The 18,893-nt window shown below is 38.4% G+C and overlaps 2 protein-coding genes across 7 annotated transcripts in view; both read left to right on the top strand.

Annotated features, from left to right (window-relative positions):
* Positions 1-18,893, top strand: part of LOC122328902 (sushi, von Willebrand factor type A, EGF and pentraxin domain-containing protein 1-like) — a 502,117-nt gene that overhangs the window by 378,957 nt on the left and 104,267 nt on the right. The gene's annotated exons all lie outside the window — the stretch shown is intronic.
* The window catches only part of LOC122328919 (small conductance calcium-activated potassium channel protein 2-like), a 36,687-nt gene continuing 17,967 nt past the window's right edge, over positions 174-18,893 (top strand). The window contains exons 1-3 of the mRNA XM_043225000.1: positions 174-663; positions 1,356-2,420; positions 15,696-15,791. Coding sequence (XP_043080935.1) covers positions 1,401-2,420; positions 15,696-15,791 — 1,116 coding nt within the window. The 5' untranslated portion in view covers positions 174-663; positions 1,356-1,400. The remainder of the gene's footprint in view (positions 664-1,355; positions 2,421-15,695; positions 15,792-18,893) is intronic.

The raw sequence follows: 18,893 nt of genomic DNA, 5'->3' as shown, positions 1-18,893 counted from the left end.
GCTAGGAAAGCGGGAACAGCAGTGGAGGAGGCAGGTGGTTTTTCTAAATTAAATGTTCTTCTCTAGTTTTTTTCAGAGCTTATTTGTTTGGTTCAGCGATGTGTGTCCAATGAGAGGAGCAGAGAGGAGGGACCAGGGCGGAGAGACGGAGCCCAAAAGAGAAGTTGAGAGAGAGAGAGAGAGAGAGAGAGAGAGAGAGAAAGGGAATGAGAGACGTGCTGTCAGAGTGAGAGCTGGAGGACATGCATCCATTTCTACACAATATCAGACTATCGCTACTTTCACCGTTATTCATATCCAGATGCTACTTTAAAGCGCTTTTCTTCACATGAGGCGAATAATGGTAATTAACACAACGGGTGGATGTATTTCCTGAAATATTAAACAGCGCACTAAATCCCTTTCCCGCAATTTATTTTCCGCTTTTATTTGGATCCTTGTTCAGGTGTTAAACGCAACAGCTTTCGTCTGTAGGAGTCTCGTTTTAAGAAATAGCGGTTTATACTTCTGTCGTTAAAAACCCGGAATCACTGCTTGACAACGGAGCGGAGAAGAAACGCTGGCATGATTTTGACAACATGAAAAAGAAAAAGTGTGGAGGAATATTGTTGCACTGCTTTTGAAATCACCATATGAAGGTGGAGATAGACTGACAGGAGAGAGGTAAGTGAGACGGTTTGATTTTCATTTCATTGAACGTCTTTCTCTGTCATCTATACCTGAGGTCTAACTATTTCTACACGATTATGAACGCACAGAATTACTAAAACGATGCGTTCTGGTGTGTATTTTAGATGCAACTCGAATGCCCAAATAATTCAAAGCAGTGATGGTAATGTGATGAGTCTTGCAATTGTCACAGGTCAGTCCAGAGGCCACGATTTGACCATTGCATAAGTTACTTTAAAAATACAGAGACTCTTGCTTGCATTTATGTGACAGATATTGCTGGAAGGAGCGAGAGGAGAGGAGGGGGTGTCAGAGAGGGAGGAAGAGAAAAGGCGATAGAGAGAGAATGAGAGAGAGAGCTCAGAGCGATTAGTAGATGTGGACGGGTTCATAGGTTCATCAGTTTTCTCTTTTTTCCACTCGCCAAAAATCTTCCACATGAACTCCTCAAGCAACATTGCAACAGCTCAGTGTCACCCAACACTTTCAGTCCATCCTTGGTTTATTAACATGAGGGGAGTCCCCCATTTAATCCAGCTTCCCTTTCACCTGCTAATTTTATTCGGTTATAAATAACATAACAATCCGTTCTTCCCTCTCTCTCTCTCTCTCTCTCTCTCTCTCTCTCTCTCTCTCTCTCTCTCTCTCTCTCTCTCTTCCTATCTCTCCCTCCAACTAAACTCCAGAGTTGAGGAGCAGAGCACAAACAAACCTGCTGGAGCCTGGTTGCCATGGATCCCCCTCCCTCTCTGAGTCTGGCCCTTCTCAGCGGGAGCGAAGACGAAGAGCAACGTCTGCCCCTCCCTCTCGGTGGTCTCTCCCATGCCTCCCTCTCTGGCAACTACCCTGGGACCAACCACTCGAATCACACGGGAGGCAACAGCAGCCTGGAGCGTCTCAATGGCACTCCGTCGCCCACCACGCCAAACCTTCCCCCGGCATCGCTGCCCAAGTTGCCCCTGTCCACAACACCCCAGCTGTCCACGCCAATCCCCAACGCGCTCCACCCCACCAGCACGCCGCTCTCCTCCTGCCTGGGCAGTCAACACAGCCTAAGCGGGGAGACTTCGCCCGTCTACAATGCGCTGTTCTACTCTTCTCATTCGCCTTCCACTGAGCGAGAGCAGAGGGAGCGAGAGAGGGGGTGTAAGCACAGGCAGGCCAGTCCCCTGGTGCACAGGCGGGACAGTAACCCCTTTACCGAGATCGCCATGAGCTCGTGCAAGTACAGCGGCGGTGTGATGAAGCCACTCAGCCGCCTCAGCGCCTCCCGCCGGAACCTCATCGAGTCCGACAGCGGAAGTGACACCAAAGAGGGCGGGGCGAGCGTGAGCCAGGCGACTGCGGCCTCCTCTCAACACAGTCAGTCGCAATCCCAGAACCCCCCAGAGATCGTCATCTCCTCGAAAGAGGATGCGCCTTACGGACACGCTTACGAACTCGAGGCCTCGGCCAATCAAATGTCCATCTACCACCAGAACCACGCCCTCTCTGACAGCAGGGGGGTGCTTGGGGGCGTGGCTGGGGGCGGGACTAATGGAAGGAGGGGCGGCGCTGTCGTGGGAGGCCCGGGAAGGACCGCTTCCAAAGCCCCTAAACGTAAGAATCAGAACATTGGCTACAAACTAGGCCACAGGAGGGCGCTGTTCGAAAAGAGGAAGAGACTTAGTGACTATGCGCTCATATTCGGCATGTTTGGCATTGTTGTCATGGTGATTGAGACCGAGCTGTCCTGGGGTGTCTACAGTAAGGTGAGGACTTTGTGTTCCGAGTCGGGCTTGAGCACACATCCTGCTGGTCCTGCTCTGTGTGTGAATGAGAATGAGAGTATGTGTGTGCTTCCCATATTCCGTTCCTGTTACAATGGTGAAACTCGGATACAGCCATACACCATGTAGTGCAGCCTGTAAAGCGGTACACAAGTTTACAATGAACCATAATGCGCCAGAGCAGATGTTTAACCAGATGAAAATCGCTTAAAGGGATAGTTCATCCAATAAGGATACTCTGTCATCATTTACTCACCCTAATGTTGTTACATTTTTGTCCGCCCATTGAATGTCCATGTAACCAAAACGTAACAATTCCTATGAATTCAATCCAAGTCTTCTAATCACAAAATGTTGCTTTGACTTCATTTATACTCCTATTTATATAAATATTAATCTACCCACGTGCTTACACCACTCATTGGCTCTTGCATGTCAGATTTCCGCTGTGTTTCCATGTTTTCCCATATAACAAGCTCTTAATTTAAGATGTGGTCAAGTGCACTATTGTTCAGGAAATTTCATGGATGAAATCTAAAAAAAAGATGAAATTTGCAGGAGGTTAGAAGATTTCCACTCACAAATTTTGCATCGGGTTCAGGCTGGTCATGCGTATTCTCAGTTGATTGAGTGGTGCTACGGACATTGCTACACCCGCCAACACTACACCTCAAAATAATATAGCGTCATTAATTCTGTTTGTTTATTTATCTTTTGTAAACCAAGCAAATTTTGCAACTGGCTTTCACAGCCAAGTTGCGTTTTACTTAATGGAGCATAGCGGCTTTGACCGTATAGTAACTGCTTGTGTGTTCTACAGGAAAAAGTCACAGGTTCCAAGCGAGGTGAGGGCGGATAGATGATGACAGAAATTTCTGTTTAAAGCAAATGATCTGCGAAAAGTGACTCATTTGGAGTGACCAAATTTAGAAGTGCGATGCGAATGCGTGATTTTTGCCACAAACACCAACAATAATCAAGCAACTTAATCATCAGAGATATAAATAAATGTTTTTCGGAAGTCGCATTCATGAGCTGTCTCAGTTTGAATGGGCACAAAGTGCCTAATCACAGGAACTTCTGTTATCTCGAGGTTGAAAGGTATCGCGTTGCACAGGCTAAGTTGAAAATCAGCTCTCAAAACAAACATCCATGGAGAATCGGTATGGCATTTGTCGCCTTTTTCAAAGAGAGGGTAATAATGATGCACCTGTGTATCTGGCGTGAGCATGAATGTTTTAAATAGCTGTCTATCTTAGTAAACATACACATGTGCAGTACACATTAAAGGTTAGCAATGCTGCTGGATCAGATGTCTGTAAGCTTAGAAGGAATTTTGAACAGCTGTCTGGGAGATTTCTTGAGTGGGGTAGAGATCAGTGATATTTGTGTGATTTAAGAAAGGTTTGGAAACTTATTTAACAAAGGTTCTGGATCCAAACAAGTTCCCAGAGGAACATTTTGAATCATCCCTCACTTTTAAAAACAAGCAAACATTTTTACATACAGCTCCCAACACATAGCATGTGGTTAAAAATGGATATTGTGACCATGAATTAAGAATTTGTTGACATGGCCGTGTTTCCTCATTTTAGTTCAGTTGCCACCACATTATACTATCATTCATCTTATATCTATCATTTTAATTCAGTGTAGTTACCCACTATTGAACTAAAAAGAAATTGTGGGAACAAAATATTAATGTATGGCCACAATATCATATGCAGGGCTCTGTATTTATGGTATGTCTCTTACAGTGGAAGAATAAAAGCGTTTATATGTGCCACCATGAAACTAACATGAAATAATCACTTCACATGATTTTCTGTGGAGTTATGTCTGGTCTTTCGATGTGTTATGACCAGGTAAAGCCAATAAACCATGTAATTTCCACATTGCCAGAAGTAATTAGCTACATATTTCAGCTTTTAAACCATCCACACTCTCTAGATGTCCATCGTAAGTGTCTTACTGTAAAGAACTAAGAAATTAGTCAAAATTGTTTGTCAAAATCAACAGCATGCTGTCAAAAGCCAAAACGTTTAATACTGAAAGTGGTGTAGCTTTATAAATTTTAGATTTATAAATTCTGGAGGAATATGAAGTACACTTTCTTCATTTATGCATGACAAACCTCCGTTTTGCTCTGCATAAGTTTTGAATTCATGGGAGGCGAGAACACACATCCTCGCAGTCGGCTCTTGAGCTAAGAATCAAGTGTTGCTTGATTGACGATCGAAGTGGTCGTAACTGCCTACATAGCATTACTCAAAAACTGGCTTTGACTTCAGCTTAATTACAGACTAGTAACATTTTATATAAAGCCGAAGTCTCCAAATCACAAAACTGTGAGGCTGGAGTTAGGTAAGTGACTGATTCTTGTGATGTTACGTTAAAAGGATTGAATCTAACTGACACATCATGTCAAGGTGAAATATTTTCCACTGTAATAGCCACAGTCTCAGATTGAAGGCGGAATGTATGTGTGTGAGTAAGTAAGGAACAGACAGAGCTGAGCTCGCTGTCGACTTATGTAGCTTTGGTGTCAGTTGCCTAATTTGTGTTGGTGACAGGAAGTTATTTGGAAGTTTATGCAGGTATACTCAACCCTCAGTTGTTTTAAAGAAACCTAATAATGTCTGATAATGTCGTGTTGCTAAGATAACAATTGGTTACTCAAATATGCTTTCAAAAATTATAGCGCACATAAATATTAGGTACGTTTGTATGTGATGTGGTCTGCTTTATGAAGGCATTCAGTACCCTCAGATTTCAGTGGGGTTTGACTGGGTACCTTTGCTACACAACACATAGCGCACATAAATATTGGATAATATCAGTAAGATTTGGGACGCTATATCAATTGGAGCTTTGCAGGGAGGTCTGCAGTTATAATGCGAGTATACCATTTTCATCAGACAAACAAATATAAGAAATACAATATCTTTTGATGTTCATTGATGACTATTTGGTGCTTATCTAGTAAATTTAAGGAAATATAATTGTTTATGTGCTGCTTTAAGTGTAGCGAGCCGTCACAATGTAGTAAAGATCCACAAAAAAGTATTGCTTGAATGTATTACAATATTTGAAAACTAAGACTTTGTTTTATTCCAAAAGTAGCTCTGTCTTCACCGTTGCTTTTTGTCTGTGCCCTCCTTGCTCCTGCAATGTATTTTTTTTAACGTTTGAGAACAGATGTTTTGATTTGACATAGCTACAGTAACTAAGGAGGGCGGGTCTTTTGCAAAGGTTCAGTTGATTCCAGTAGAGCATTCTTTTATGACGCTGGACTGTTTTACTGATCATTGCAGAACGATTGTTTATTACAATCAACAGTTCCCGTGCTTCATCGTCCATCTTGAATTGATTTATTTCATCGAGCTCAACACGATGAATTCTGGGATTGCATTGCTGTCAAAGGCTACATTTTATGAGCTGATGCTTTTGTTTAAAAAGAGGTCTCTTAGAAGGCAGAATAACTATTGCATATTTCTCATGAACAAACCTTTGTGCTGCCTAAAATGCACAGTGGGTTTTGGAACAGTGCAGCCGTCTGAAGTGTATGTCTGCGCACGAGTGGGTTTGTGCGAGTGTTATGAGGTGTTCTCTTGAATCTGGCACTGTTCTGAATGGATCTGTCTCAGCATGTAGTCTGGAAATCACTTCTACTTGTGGCCGTGGTCCTTGTTCTGCAGGTGCTTCTGATATGGCAGACGTATAGGAAATTTGTTCTGTCTCAGTATCTCTCTTTTGCTGCCTGTCTTCCCTGTGGGTTTCTTTTTCTGTCTCTCCCTTTTTCCCACTTACACGTTACTTCTCTTTTTCTCTCTGTCTCACCCACTCATGTTTTTCTCTTCTTTTCTCATTCTTTCACTCTCTCTCGTACTTGCACTCTTTTTCCTTTTCCTCTCTCTGACAATTCCTTTCCTCTTCTCTCCGGGTAATTATTCTTGTTCTGGATATCTTTCTCCTTTCTTTCTCGTATTCGCTATCCCTTAGTGCTCTCTCGCTCTCTCTCTCTCTCTCTCTCTCTCTCTGTTATTGTAGTGGGCGGTGAACGGGGGAGTGTTATTGGAGAGGGAGAGAAAAGCGAGTGAGTGTTAGGAGAGATGAAATGAAAGGCTGTAATAAAATCTCTTTATTTGAGATGGAAAACGGGTGAGTGAGTCAAGTTTGCACATGAATAATGGCCATGCTGATTGTATACCATTATAGCCATTATAAAACAGCACAATAGAATCCTGTTAGTGCTGCATCGCCCCTCAGAGCAATTAAAGGGCTTTTCTCTCAGTGCATTACTGCTGAAGGTCCAGAGACATGTGAGATGCTGATGCTCTTCCACATCCTCCAAACAGCTTCTGTTTGACTCGACTCATCTAATGGGGAATTACCTCTCCTCAAATACCCAGTATACTATCTCCCATATGAAACAAGTTTATGTGAATGGACGGTGGAGCATCTGGAGTGATTGTGGAGGAAATTAAAGGGAAAGTGACTGCTTAGATGCTGGCGAACACTCAAATCTCTGAGTAACCGGCTATATCGATTATTGATAATCACCTTTGCACACCATCAAGCACCTATTGATGGCTTTACTGCACTGCTTGAACTGTGTGTGTGTGAGACAGCTGCTTTTGAAAGGATGAAGCTCCTGATGGAAACCCCTTATGTCTAAAACATTTTCCTAACCTCTTAAAGCTCCTTTCTCGTTTGAAATTGTAGTCATGTGCACATCAAAGCAAAGAAGCTGAAGCATGCTTTCTGTGTTTGAGCATACGAAAATGAAGACTAGTTCGGTATGTGAAGTGTGTATGCTGGATGGGAATAGGTGCACACATGACTGTCAATTTAAAACGCTGATTTAAAAATTATGTAATAACAATGACCAACTCAAATTCCCTAAACGAGTTATTTAACTACCGTCGGAGATTACTTATAATCAGTGAAATAAAGCACAGTTGTCTTCTAAAGCAACTTTTTTGCTAATCTACCATGATTAATTACAGTTATTTTATTGAATTAATATGCATATAATTTCTGTAGTCTTTTCCTAAAGGGCCGTTGAATGCTTGATTCTGTTTGGTTGATGAACGTTCGAACAAGACGCAATGCCACGAAACGATGCCATACCTAATTCTATTTTAGAAACGGTTTCTGTCGCGGCTGGCGACAGCATACAAACATATTATATTATAACAGGTACTGATTATGTTTTGTTTAATGTTAATGTGAGTTTCAGTATCATTTTGTTTGACATTTATAGCCATGCTGCAAAAAAAAACAAAAAAACATGGACAATTTACCTCAGATCTTAAAAAAAAAATCAACAGAAATATAAACGTTAAAGCTGTGAACCATCAAGCGTGTTTCATTAATTCCAAATATTGTTTCAGTCACTCTGTGTGTATTTTTAACCACTTAAAATGGCTGTATTGATGAATTAGGTTACAGTAGTTACTCATCTGTTTCGTTGTGAGTGCAGAACACTTGGGGAAAGAGCCTGCCCATATTCTCTTCTGATTGGCTGTGATTTTTAATTGATTTTGTTGTGATTTGTGCCTGCTGTGGAAAAACAAATTGCTTGTCTCTTATTGCATTGCACCTGGTTAGGATATGATGTAAGACATGCAATTTCTTTTTAGGAAACTGAAATAGTTAATTCCACAGGTCTTTACTATATAACAGTTCCATATCACTTCGCCAAATTATTTCAAAGGTGCTTCTCTCTCTTTTTCCGATAACTGTATTGGTCTACATATCAATAACCCAAGCCTCTGTTACTAGTTTTAAACTGCTGTTTAGAATTGACAACAGAGGCTTAGGATGAGATTAGTTGTACACACAAGAGCTATTTAAGGACAAATATCACGCAAATGTCTTGAAGTAAAACATCTGAACAGTGACTTGTGTTGTTGCACAACAGTATATGTATGAGCAGAATAATTTAATTCAGGCTGAACTGTTAGAAAAACAATGCACACCTGCTTTTCCTCATCAGTTTTCCTATCATTTATATGACTGTGTGAATGTGTGATGATGTTAACTGATGTTAAGCATTGTGTGTATATGTGTTCGTACTTGCTCAGCTGAAAATTCTCAGAAGATGTCTAGTCCATTCACACTCTGTACACATCCTTCCTTCCATAAATAGACAGGTAAAAGAACAGGAGAGAGCTGATAAGAGCAGCATGAAAAAGTGCAGTGTGAAATCGGAGACTTTGCATGTTACTATCACTGTTTGTTGTGTTTTATCCGACGCAGTCTCATGACCAATTTGTATGTATTTTACGAGGTGGCTAATCGTTTTTTTACGATTTGTCTAAACCACAGTGACGAGTAGGGCCAGCGTTAGGTGTAGGTCATTTGTACTAATTCATATGAATTGTCAACTCTTAAAATACATATACGATTTAGCAAAACCTTGAATGATCCATATGAATTTGTACGAATTAGCCACCTTGTCACATATTAACTAGCTAACTAGGTCCTTACATTACTGCAAAATAATTGTATTGCTGTCCTAAACCCCAGCTGATATATGAATATGCTGTACACAGGAGTCCAAAAGTCTGAGACCACTAATGAAAATGCTTCTACTTAGCCTTTTCAGATTTAATGCACTTCTTTTTCATTGCAAATGATATTACTAGCATAAAAATGGGTATAAGATTGTGTTCGTATTTGGTTTTCCTCTTTTGCTTCATTGACAGCAGCACTGCTGATGAACTCCTGATGAAAACCTAATGATCATGTTCTCCAGCGTGATATGCGACGATGCAAAGAGCGTCTTGAGCTTCAGTGGAAGCAAATCATCTCAATTTCTTTATTTAAAATAATGCAAAACCTCAAATATTTTCCCATCGTATAGCATATAAAGGTCAATTTAGGTGTGAATAAAACTGTTCAGTGCTTGTACAAATGCACAAAGTAGCATGCCTTGAATACATCCTCCAGCTCATCACACGTCTGCTCGACCCTTAACAACCCTAAATACCTGGAAAAAGCCACTGTCAAATCAATACTTAATTTTCACACCCTCCTCGCTCTGTCATGCCTCCCTGGGGAACATCTCGGCTTAGACTTGTTTAGTAGATGTGAGGAAGCGTTCAGGTGCCTCAGTTGATCAACCTGTTGCCTTGAACAAGGTCATGGGGGTCTGTGTGTATATATGGGGTTTTATATGCAGGTAAATACCTTACGAATAATAAGAAACGTTCTTGAGCACCAGATCAACGTATAGAATGATTTCTGAAGGATCACGTGACACTGAATACTGGAGTAATTCAGCTTTACAATCATAGGGAATTGCACTTTAAATCTGAGAATGAAAGATTGAACATGTATTTAGCTCATTATTAAACAATAGGAGTCAGTGGAAAGTCCCTACCTGTGTTTGTGTGTAATCCATCTCTAAGACACATATACAAGGGGTGATCCAGTGGGCTGAGGGACCCTAATCCCACTCCTGCCACGCTAACGCTATTACAGCACTCTCATGGGAGCAATAATCATCAGTACATAGAGAAAAAGAGAGTGCAAGGGGGAGAAGGAGAGGAAAGAGGAGAGATGGACAGCCAGAGGAAGGGTCAGTGAAGGAGCAATAGTGCACTGAATTAAAAAGACCCTTGAATGGCCATTAATGTTAAGCTTAATGTATGTGTGTGTACTGTTACTGTGTGCATGTAGCTGAGGCTGTGTGTGTTTCCATTTTTTTCCTTGGCCTCTGAGTGTGTAATTGGGTTTTCAGGGGTGTAATGGTGTATGTCAGTGTGTAATCAAGTGTGTGTGTGTGCCAGTCCTTGTGTAATTGGGCTTATCTGTGTGTGTGTTTTTCATTAAGTAAGATACATTACTGTTTTTGTAACATTTTGATTTTGGTGGAGGTGGGTGTGTGGTTTTTTTTTCACCTTTTTTCGTTTTGTGGTTTAACAAATAGCATCGATGGGTAACTCAATAGAAATATGGCAAGCTGTTTTAACATTTATTCATTTGCAGAATACATTTAAATATATTTACAAGTCATGCATTGATATATTGATATATTGATATCTCAACTAACCAAATCAGCTTGACATATAGGAATGAAAAATGTCAATCAAATGGCTGTTAAATAACTCAATTGTTTCTCCTACAAGCAAAAAAGAATTTTTTTGCATAGTACTCCTTAGAAATGTGCCTATATTTTGATTGTCTTTCTTTAATACTGGTTTGGATAAATGGGTATAAATCATATTTACCTGCATTACAGAGCATTTACTACTATAGACTCGGAGTAAATGTCGACATCATAATTCAGTCACAGCAATCTTTTATTTTTCTTTGTTACAAAGATATCTCATTAGTATTTTGTAAGAGAAACTGCTGCAAAAAGACCGAAAACGTCTAAAAGTTAACAGAAAATACATGTTTATTGCTGAATTTTTTGCTAATCAAAACGGCAAGATTTTCTAAATCCTATACCCGCTTCAAGTTATGATACCATCTGCTGTAAAATGTAGTTATGCTAAAAAGCTTCACTACTTTTTTAAAACTAAAACAGTTCAAGTTCAAAAGTTCAAGTAACAAAACTAAAAACTCAAAGTCTACTGAGCTACGAATGAGCAGCCACTGAGCAATAAAATTTCCTTGTAAAGGCGAAGCGGATCATGTTCTCGTATTACCAGCTGGGGTTGGGTGCGTGTGTGTGTTTGTGCTGGTGATGTATTTATTGTGTTGTGTGTGTGTTTATAGAGCTTGATTGTGGTTTATTTGCTGTGTATTTCTGTATGGGGTGAGTGTAGGTCTCAGGGTGAATGATAAAGTGTGGCGCGTGTGATTGGTTTGGCCAGAGGGCTCACATCATTAGACTGCTTGACTTAGACAGAGTGCTCCGAATAAAGGGGAAAACACATAACACAGCACATACAGTGATATTAATCATCTGCAAATCTTTTTTTGCCCTGGATGAAGTCCCTTTAAGGCTTGGTCCAGTCAGTGGCCATCTTGGTAGTAGCCCTGGCAGCTGTCGAAAATAGAAATATAAGTCCATTTTCTAATGAAACTGTTTGACCTGATTACATTTTAATAACACATTTCAAATCAGCAATACATTTAACACTAATAGTATCAGAAATGTAGCATATTTAGCTCAAATCGTGCTAAAAATGTTCGTAAATTACATGTTAAGGCTTTTACACAGCAGAAACATGACAGCCACTATAAGATAATAAATAATTACGATAGGATATGGTTTGTATGTGATTTTCTTGAAATTTTGATATTTTCATAATAATGAATGTGTAGCATCTGAAATGCTAATTAGTACAGCCATACAAAAATTATAGAAATAGCATATTTTAACAACAGTAAATGGCCATATTCCACATGTGACCGCAAAGGGAGGTTAGCACAAACAAACAATGGTGGTTTAAAGTGAGTAGAAGTGTAATATTAATCTCATAATTGTTGTATGTAGCATGATGCTAATGCTATCTCTAATGCAGCTCAAGAACATGTGCTTTCTCATAATGCATTTTGTCGTAATACTGCACGTAAGGTCACAAGAAAATATTTGTATTTATTTATTTAGTTTTTATTATTTGCCAGTACAAAGGCTGATAATAAAAACAGAAGAATAATGATTATGTCTCATACTTGGTGGAGGTGTGGTCTGGAGAGGTCTGTTTCTTTATATTAGTTTGTCATGAATTTCTTTATTTCAACACATTTTAAACCCTAGTATTTTAAACTTGTGATTAATCGTATTTAATAACAGTCCATGACTGATTAACGCAATTCATTTTTTAAGCACTAATATAAACAAACCATCAAAAAGGCAATTGGTTGTTTTACCATCCACCATATTTTGATTTCTCACGTTCCATTGTGGTCCATCTCTTCCCCCTTGTATTTTCTTTGGTCTTGAATATCCAAATATTCCTGAAGGATTTTTGTGCCGCGCTTGTTTTATCTTCGGCTTGTGTGTGTGAAGACGCCATCCTTCCTCTCGTGGCTAAGCTGCGAGTGTTGTTTGTGTGTCAGGATCTGAAAAATCTCTCGGTTTAGCGTGTGCGAACGTTGCATGTGGCTTGGGTTTGAGAATTTTCAAGTGAGTCACTTCACCCAACATCAGCAGCAAATGAAGAAATTGAAACAAGAGGAAGTAATTACATTAGAATCACAGATGACTGTGTGCATTTGTGGCGGTACATTCAACTGCGAATGTGCGTGTGTGTGTGTTTGTGCGCGAGCTTGTTCGTGACAGACAGAAGGCTCGAAGATGACTGTGTATTCAGACGTCAGAGCCGATTTGTTCAGTGTTTATGAAAGGACCAGGGAGATGTAAAGAGAGGATGTTGAATAGATAGAGGAAAAATGAAAGGAAGATGTTGAGCGTGCGAGAGAATGCTGATGGAGTTAATGGAGCTCAGAAAGCCTATTAGCTCTGCATGGTGTCCATCATGACCTGGATCAATAACTGCTAATCTAGCCCAAGTCTGAGTCGTCATACTCTCCGTTCACACACTTGTATTTAACATGAGATAAAATAGTCATCTCACAGACAAGGAGGGCTCACTTAGTAGGATGGTAGCACATCATCAAAAAAAGGAGGAAAAAAAACACGTAGAGGAGAGCAAAATTGAAGTTCTGACCTTCAAGACCGCATATGCATTAAATATATTTAGCACCCTCAACAAAAAGCCTCCGGTAAAGATCTCTCTCAACTTTACGCGGTGTCTGACATTACATGTTTTCATTTAAAGGCTCACATTTTTATAGTTTTTTTAGTTCTTAGATTTCCTTTTAATTTAGTCAATATTTCACAGTAGCACCAAGAGTCTGCAAGGGTCCCTTTCGTATTAAATATGCACTGTACCCAAAGAAGTTGAAACTGTACATAATATAATACTTTTTTGCATTATTAAATTGTACATCATTATATAAATAATATAGATTATGCATAAAATGATTTATTATTTCATGTAATATATTACATCATGCTGTAATATGTTATTAATTATATATCAATTCAGTAAAAATAAAATGGACTATAATTAAATTATTCATTATAGTCATAATTTTTATTGACTTGCTGTATGTATAATTTTAGTAACAAAGATAAAATATGTTGAAAATTATATTAATGTGTGAAATTTTGAAATGTCAATTTGGAAAAATTTATCAAACGTAAAATATTTATCAACATAAAACACTAAAATTGCCAATATTTCCCTTGGAATAAATGCCTATAATGATCATGTTAAAGTATCAGTATTTTAATATTGCTATTTAGTATTAGCATTAGTACTTTTACAGCTATATGATTTGTATAATTATATAAATTTATATAATTTATGATACGTTTCATTTAGTTGGGTCGAGTGGTAGAGTCTGGAGCACTTGTATCATGTTACTGTTATTTTGATGTGTCATATTATGCTTTTATGTGTGTTTTGAAATTGTGTGTCAAGGAATGGATGTCATCATCATTTTACAGCAAAGCTGATTTACCTGAGGGTATAAACATTTTATATTTTTTTCGAAGTTTCGAAATTTATGTTGTAAATTCTTCACGCTTTATGCATATGATTTTCTTTATTTCCGAAATTGTTATTTATGCTCCACTATGTGGGGTTTGTTGTTACAGAAATGGCTTATTCAGGATCTGAGTTATGCATTCTGACTAGCTTGTACCTTAGTTCAAGTTCAACTGTGCATTCGCATTATTGTCTGTGCATATTTGTTATATTTTTTGTGCGTTAAAGTTAGTTTCCGGAAAGTCATAGCTTTAACAGTAACAATAACCAACATGAGCGGAATCCCTGATGTTGTTCCAAAACCAGCAGTGACATTGATGAAGGAACATGTCCTGTCCGAATAAATCACGTTGAGCTTATAGGGCCGATCAATCTTTCCACCCATTAGAGAAAATCATCTCTAAGACTCGTTTGGAAGCCTGACAGAGACTGAAACACAGCAGTTGCTGTATTGATAAGCTGTTAGCCCCNNNNGTGTGTGTGTGTGTGTGTGTCAGTGTGAGAGTGAGAGACTGTTTGAGGAGCCGTGGGTCCCCCAGACACCACTGTCTGTCCGTGTAGAATAATGCTTCCAGTACAGAGCCTTAAATTAGGCCCACGGGTGGCCAATCTAATAATGTGTGCGGTTCAGCTGGACGTCATCGAGGCTCAGGCTGGAAACAATTTAAAACTTTTGCTTTTCAGGCAGGGGATAGTTTAAGCAAGCTGTGTCTGCGCGTGTGTGTGTGTGTGTTAAATGAAAATTGTGATGAGTTCAGCAGGTAGTAGTGTATTTCTAGGTGTCAAGTTGAGATCCCTGCAATCACACACAGGGAGACGCTTGTTTGAGTAACCATGGCATTGTGTGTGTATGGTGTGATTGAAAGTGATGTGCATGTAATCCATAGATTATAAAAAGACACTAAAAATGTCTTGGCAGACTGTATGGCACAGATGCACATGCTGTGATTGTGCTGTTCATTTCTTATTTAAAGAGATAGTTGACCTAAAAATGAAAATTCTGTCATCATTTACTCCTCCTCATGTCGGAGGATTATTTGTCTTATGTAGAACACAAAATGTACATTTTTTTAAACAATATCACATATATTATAACAAAATAATAGTGAATGAGGCGTGGCGCTGTCAACCTTTGAAGAGTTTGGAAAAGGCCCCATGAGTTTGTATGTTTTTTATGTCTTAATTTAACCAGCTGCATTTATTGGTCAAAATACAGTAAAACTGTATTTATACACTAATGTACAGTAATGCGGTAAAATATTACTACAAGGTTTATTACTGTTTTCTGTTTTAGCATATTTTATATGCAATGTATTCCTGTGATGGATAGTTGCGCGTGATATTCCAGTTGCTATTCATAAAAAAGTAACATATGTAAGCCTCTGATATGATCTCATTGCAGGACATTTTATCACATGATTAAAAACGTCCGTCTGTTCATCACACAGACCTATCGTACGGCTTGAGCAGTCATATGGACCATTTTTCTGATGCTTTTGCATCCTTTTGAAGCTTGAAAACTTAAGTCCTCATTCACTGAAACTGCATGAAGAAAAAACTTTTTTAGATTTCGTGAAGCCGCATGAGTTTGGAATGACAATGTGAGACATTTAATTTTTGACTGAACTAGCTCTTTATTTGCTTTGGGAACATTAAGGGTTAGCACCTGAAAATATTTTTTCTCTGAAAAATAATAATTGTGAGCGTGCTAATAACATTATTTGCATATGTTTTACAGAGCTCCATGTATTCACTGGCGTTGAAGTGTCTTATCAGCCTTTCCACCGTCATTCTTCTTGGACTAATCATCGCTTACCATGCTCGAGAGGTGCAGGTAAATACAAAAAATCATCTCACCTTAGTGTCTGTTATTAAAATGTGAACAAACTTACTATCGACAAATTCCAATTATTGAGATAAGAAGAAGAGAGTCATTTCATGTAGATTTCATAACGGTCATACAAATTCAACAGAAATGTGCTTGGTTTGAAAAATGTCTGTTGTGTGAGCTGTGCTAGAGCTGCATACTATACTATACTATTGACCTTTTTAGCTGGAAAAATTGGGCTAAAACTTTAGCTATTTTGTCCATAACTTTTGACTGAACTAAAAGTACTGTAAACCAGGTATTACAACGGTTTTTGAAAACATGGAGTGCAGCAGTAATACTGTGGCATTCAATAAAATACTTAAATATGATAAATATTTAGTACAATGGCGTATTATCACATGCTAACTTCACAGTGCTTTAGTAAGCACTGATTTAATTGAAATAATGATTCAGTAGGCCTATACGTAAAGACTGTTTCTAATAGTTATTTACACTTCATCACATGTGTAAAACAAAACACTCTCGCCTCCGTCTATCGCATCAGTCTGCTTGTGCTACACTGTGATGGTGTCAAAGTGCAGAAAAACAGGAGGAAAAATCACATTCAAAATTTGTGTTTTTGTTTTTTTGTTTACATCCTCCCCCCTTTAGTGTGGCGTGCAGAACAGATGAGTAATGTTGTTTTAGGCTGTTGCCCTCAGCAAGGGGAGCTGAACTCAACCGCTCATTAGCATTATGCTAATAGGAAGGTTAGCAGTGGAAAGTCGCTCACAGCACACTCAGTAGCCAAACACACACAGTGGCACTTTCAACTCCTTTTAAGTCTGTCTTTACTTCATACACACACGCAAACGTCTCTGAGACGTTTAGTATTTATGATATTTTTGGGGCCGTTTGTTCCTGAGAGTGAGTCATTTTGTGGCTGTTTGACAGTTTCTTGAGAAAGATCTTGTCTGCTCTTTTATCAATGAATACATGAACAATTTCCAGTACTGGCATGAACACACATGCACACATTTGTACTGTTTATCTCTCATGGATCTCTTTCCTTTTACTTCAATTTCACATTAAGCACTTTGACTTGTCTTATATACTGTACAATAAAAAGTGTTTTTTTTTCAGCAAGAACCAATTAATTTGATCAAAGTCAGTCAACGCAATCGTGTTACAGCTGATGAAATGTCTCCGTTACGTTCCCTCCCTACGTAACCGGGACGTTCTATTTCTTGGCTTATTGCTCTTAAACTCTGAAATACAAATTTATAATAAAAAAACATGAGTTGCAAAAACAGTCGGTTATGTCTGGGAAAGATATTACATTGGGATGTAATGATCAATAACGTGATTAGGGGTGGGAAGAAAAAATCGATTCTCCGATGCATCGCGATTCTCTCTTCAGCGATTCTGAATCAATTCTAAATATTTCTGAATCGATTCTGAGCTTGTCTTTTTCGTGCATATGGCACGTGTGTGCGCTAGAGACGTTCCTCGAGTGTGTGCTTCCACCCGCCGCGTTTTTCTATAAATATGCTTTCTTTTATACCGAACTGTTGTCTGTAAACATTTGGATGCTTAAAAAAAACTTATTTTAAATAAGCAAATATTTTAAAACGTAGCCTGCTTATATAATAAAAAAATCTGTGTTGGGCAGTGCAACAGCACCCCCGCCTCCCTTGAAAGTCAAGTTAATTTAATTTAATTTAATCTAATTTTCTTTAAAGTGCCAGACCACAACAGAAGAGTTTTAAAGTTACCTTCTTTATAGAACAGATACACACGTTATTGTTTTATTAAACAAAATAAATAGCCATACGTTATTTATCTAATTTACACGACTGCATGCCGTTTCTCTATATTATGGTGCGCTCTCTGTATCGCGCACAGCACATTCTCGCCTGCTAGTATTTGTCAATATTAAGCCACAAAAAATATGTGTTAATGAATGGTGCAGACACACAGTTTTGTTTACTACTTATACTGAAGTTTGTGTGATGCTTCCGGTGATATTAACGTCTGCCAGTCTTACTAAATGAGGACATAAATACAGTACATGAATAACATCTCCAGAACTGCTCCGATAGTTACTTCATGAGCATTTTACAGTTTTATTTGAGTAAATCTATCCTTATATCATGCACACACTGAACTGTAGTAATATTCACATCAACCTGTCAAAATTAAGTTCGGTTTCATTTGACATTGGGTAGAAATATATTATTATTGTTCAGTAGAATTTACATAATAGTCTACTACAAAAATGTGTAAAACTTGATTTTTAAGGAATGATCATACAGCCTTTCTTCAATGTTTTAACTGTAATATAAAATCCCCTTTATTTTCCAAAAATAACATGAAATCTTCAGTAATTAAAAAACAAATGTTTTTTTATATGTTTTAATGTAAAAATTAAAAGGCTATCGTAAGAATAAATGAAACTTTTTTTATGTTTTTTAATAATTAGACATGCTAACACAGAATTTGGTAACAATGAAACATAAGGTTGGTAAAAAAAACATTTCATAGGAACTTAAACATGTAATGTGGTTAAATGGTTTAAAAGTTTCATGATATAAATTAATTTAGACATGATTTTTGATTAATAACATTTCATTTAACTTTTTAAAATGTAACCATTATTAAGATGGCAGTACTGACACAGCTATTCCAACTAATTGTTTACATGATGTTAAATTTTTCTGTAATGTACGTTCCTGGGGTCAACTATTACATCTTTCCAGATTGTTTCACTTTCTTTAACAACCACAGAATGCAAGTGCATTATAAAATGAGTACTTAATTAATAATTAATATATTTGCTTTGAGCAGTGTTGAATCATGAAACACGGACATTCGAGGGCAGCAGTCCTACCTGCTCTGCTGGCTCCCATCATTGAAGATGAGCAGTGATGTAGTGGGAAACATTTTCAGAGTGGTATCCTGTGCTTTTACTTTGCTTCATCTCACTTCGACTGCTATCTGTCTGCACCATAGGAATAAGATAAGCGTCTGCCCATGAAAAAAGTCTCCTTATCTTCTAAAGTCCAAAATGAGGGATGGATGATAATAGCGGCTTACAGCTATAGGTCAATTTAATCAAATCACTAA

Source organism: Puntigrus tetrazona, chromosome 23 (assembly GCF_018831695.1).
Source record: "Puntigrus tetrazona isolate hp1 chromosome 23, ASM1883169v1, whole genome shotgun sequence".
Lineage (NCBI taxonomy): Eukaryota > Metazoa > Chordata > Actinopteri > Cypriniformes > Cyprinidae > Puntigrus > Puntigrus tetrazona.
This window is presented reverse-complemented; position numbering and strand designations above follow the sequence as displayed.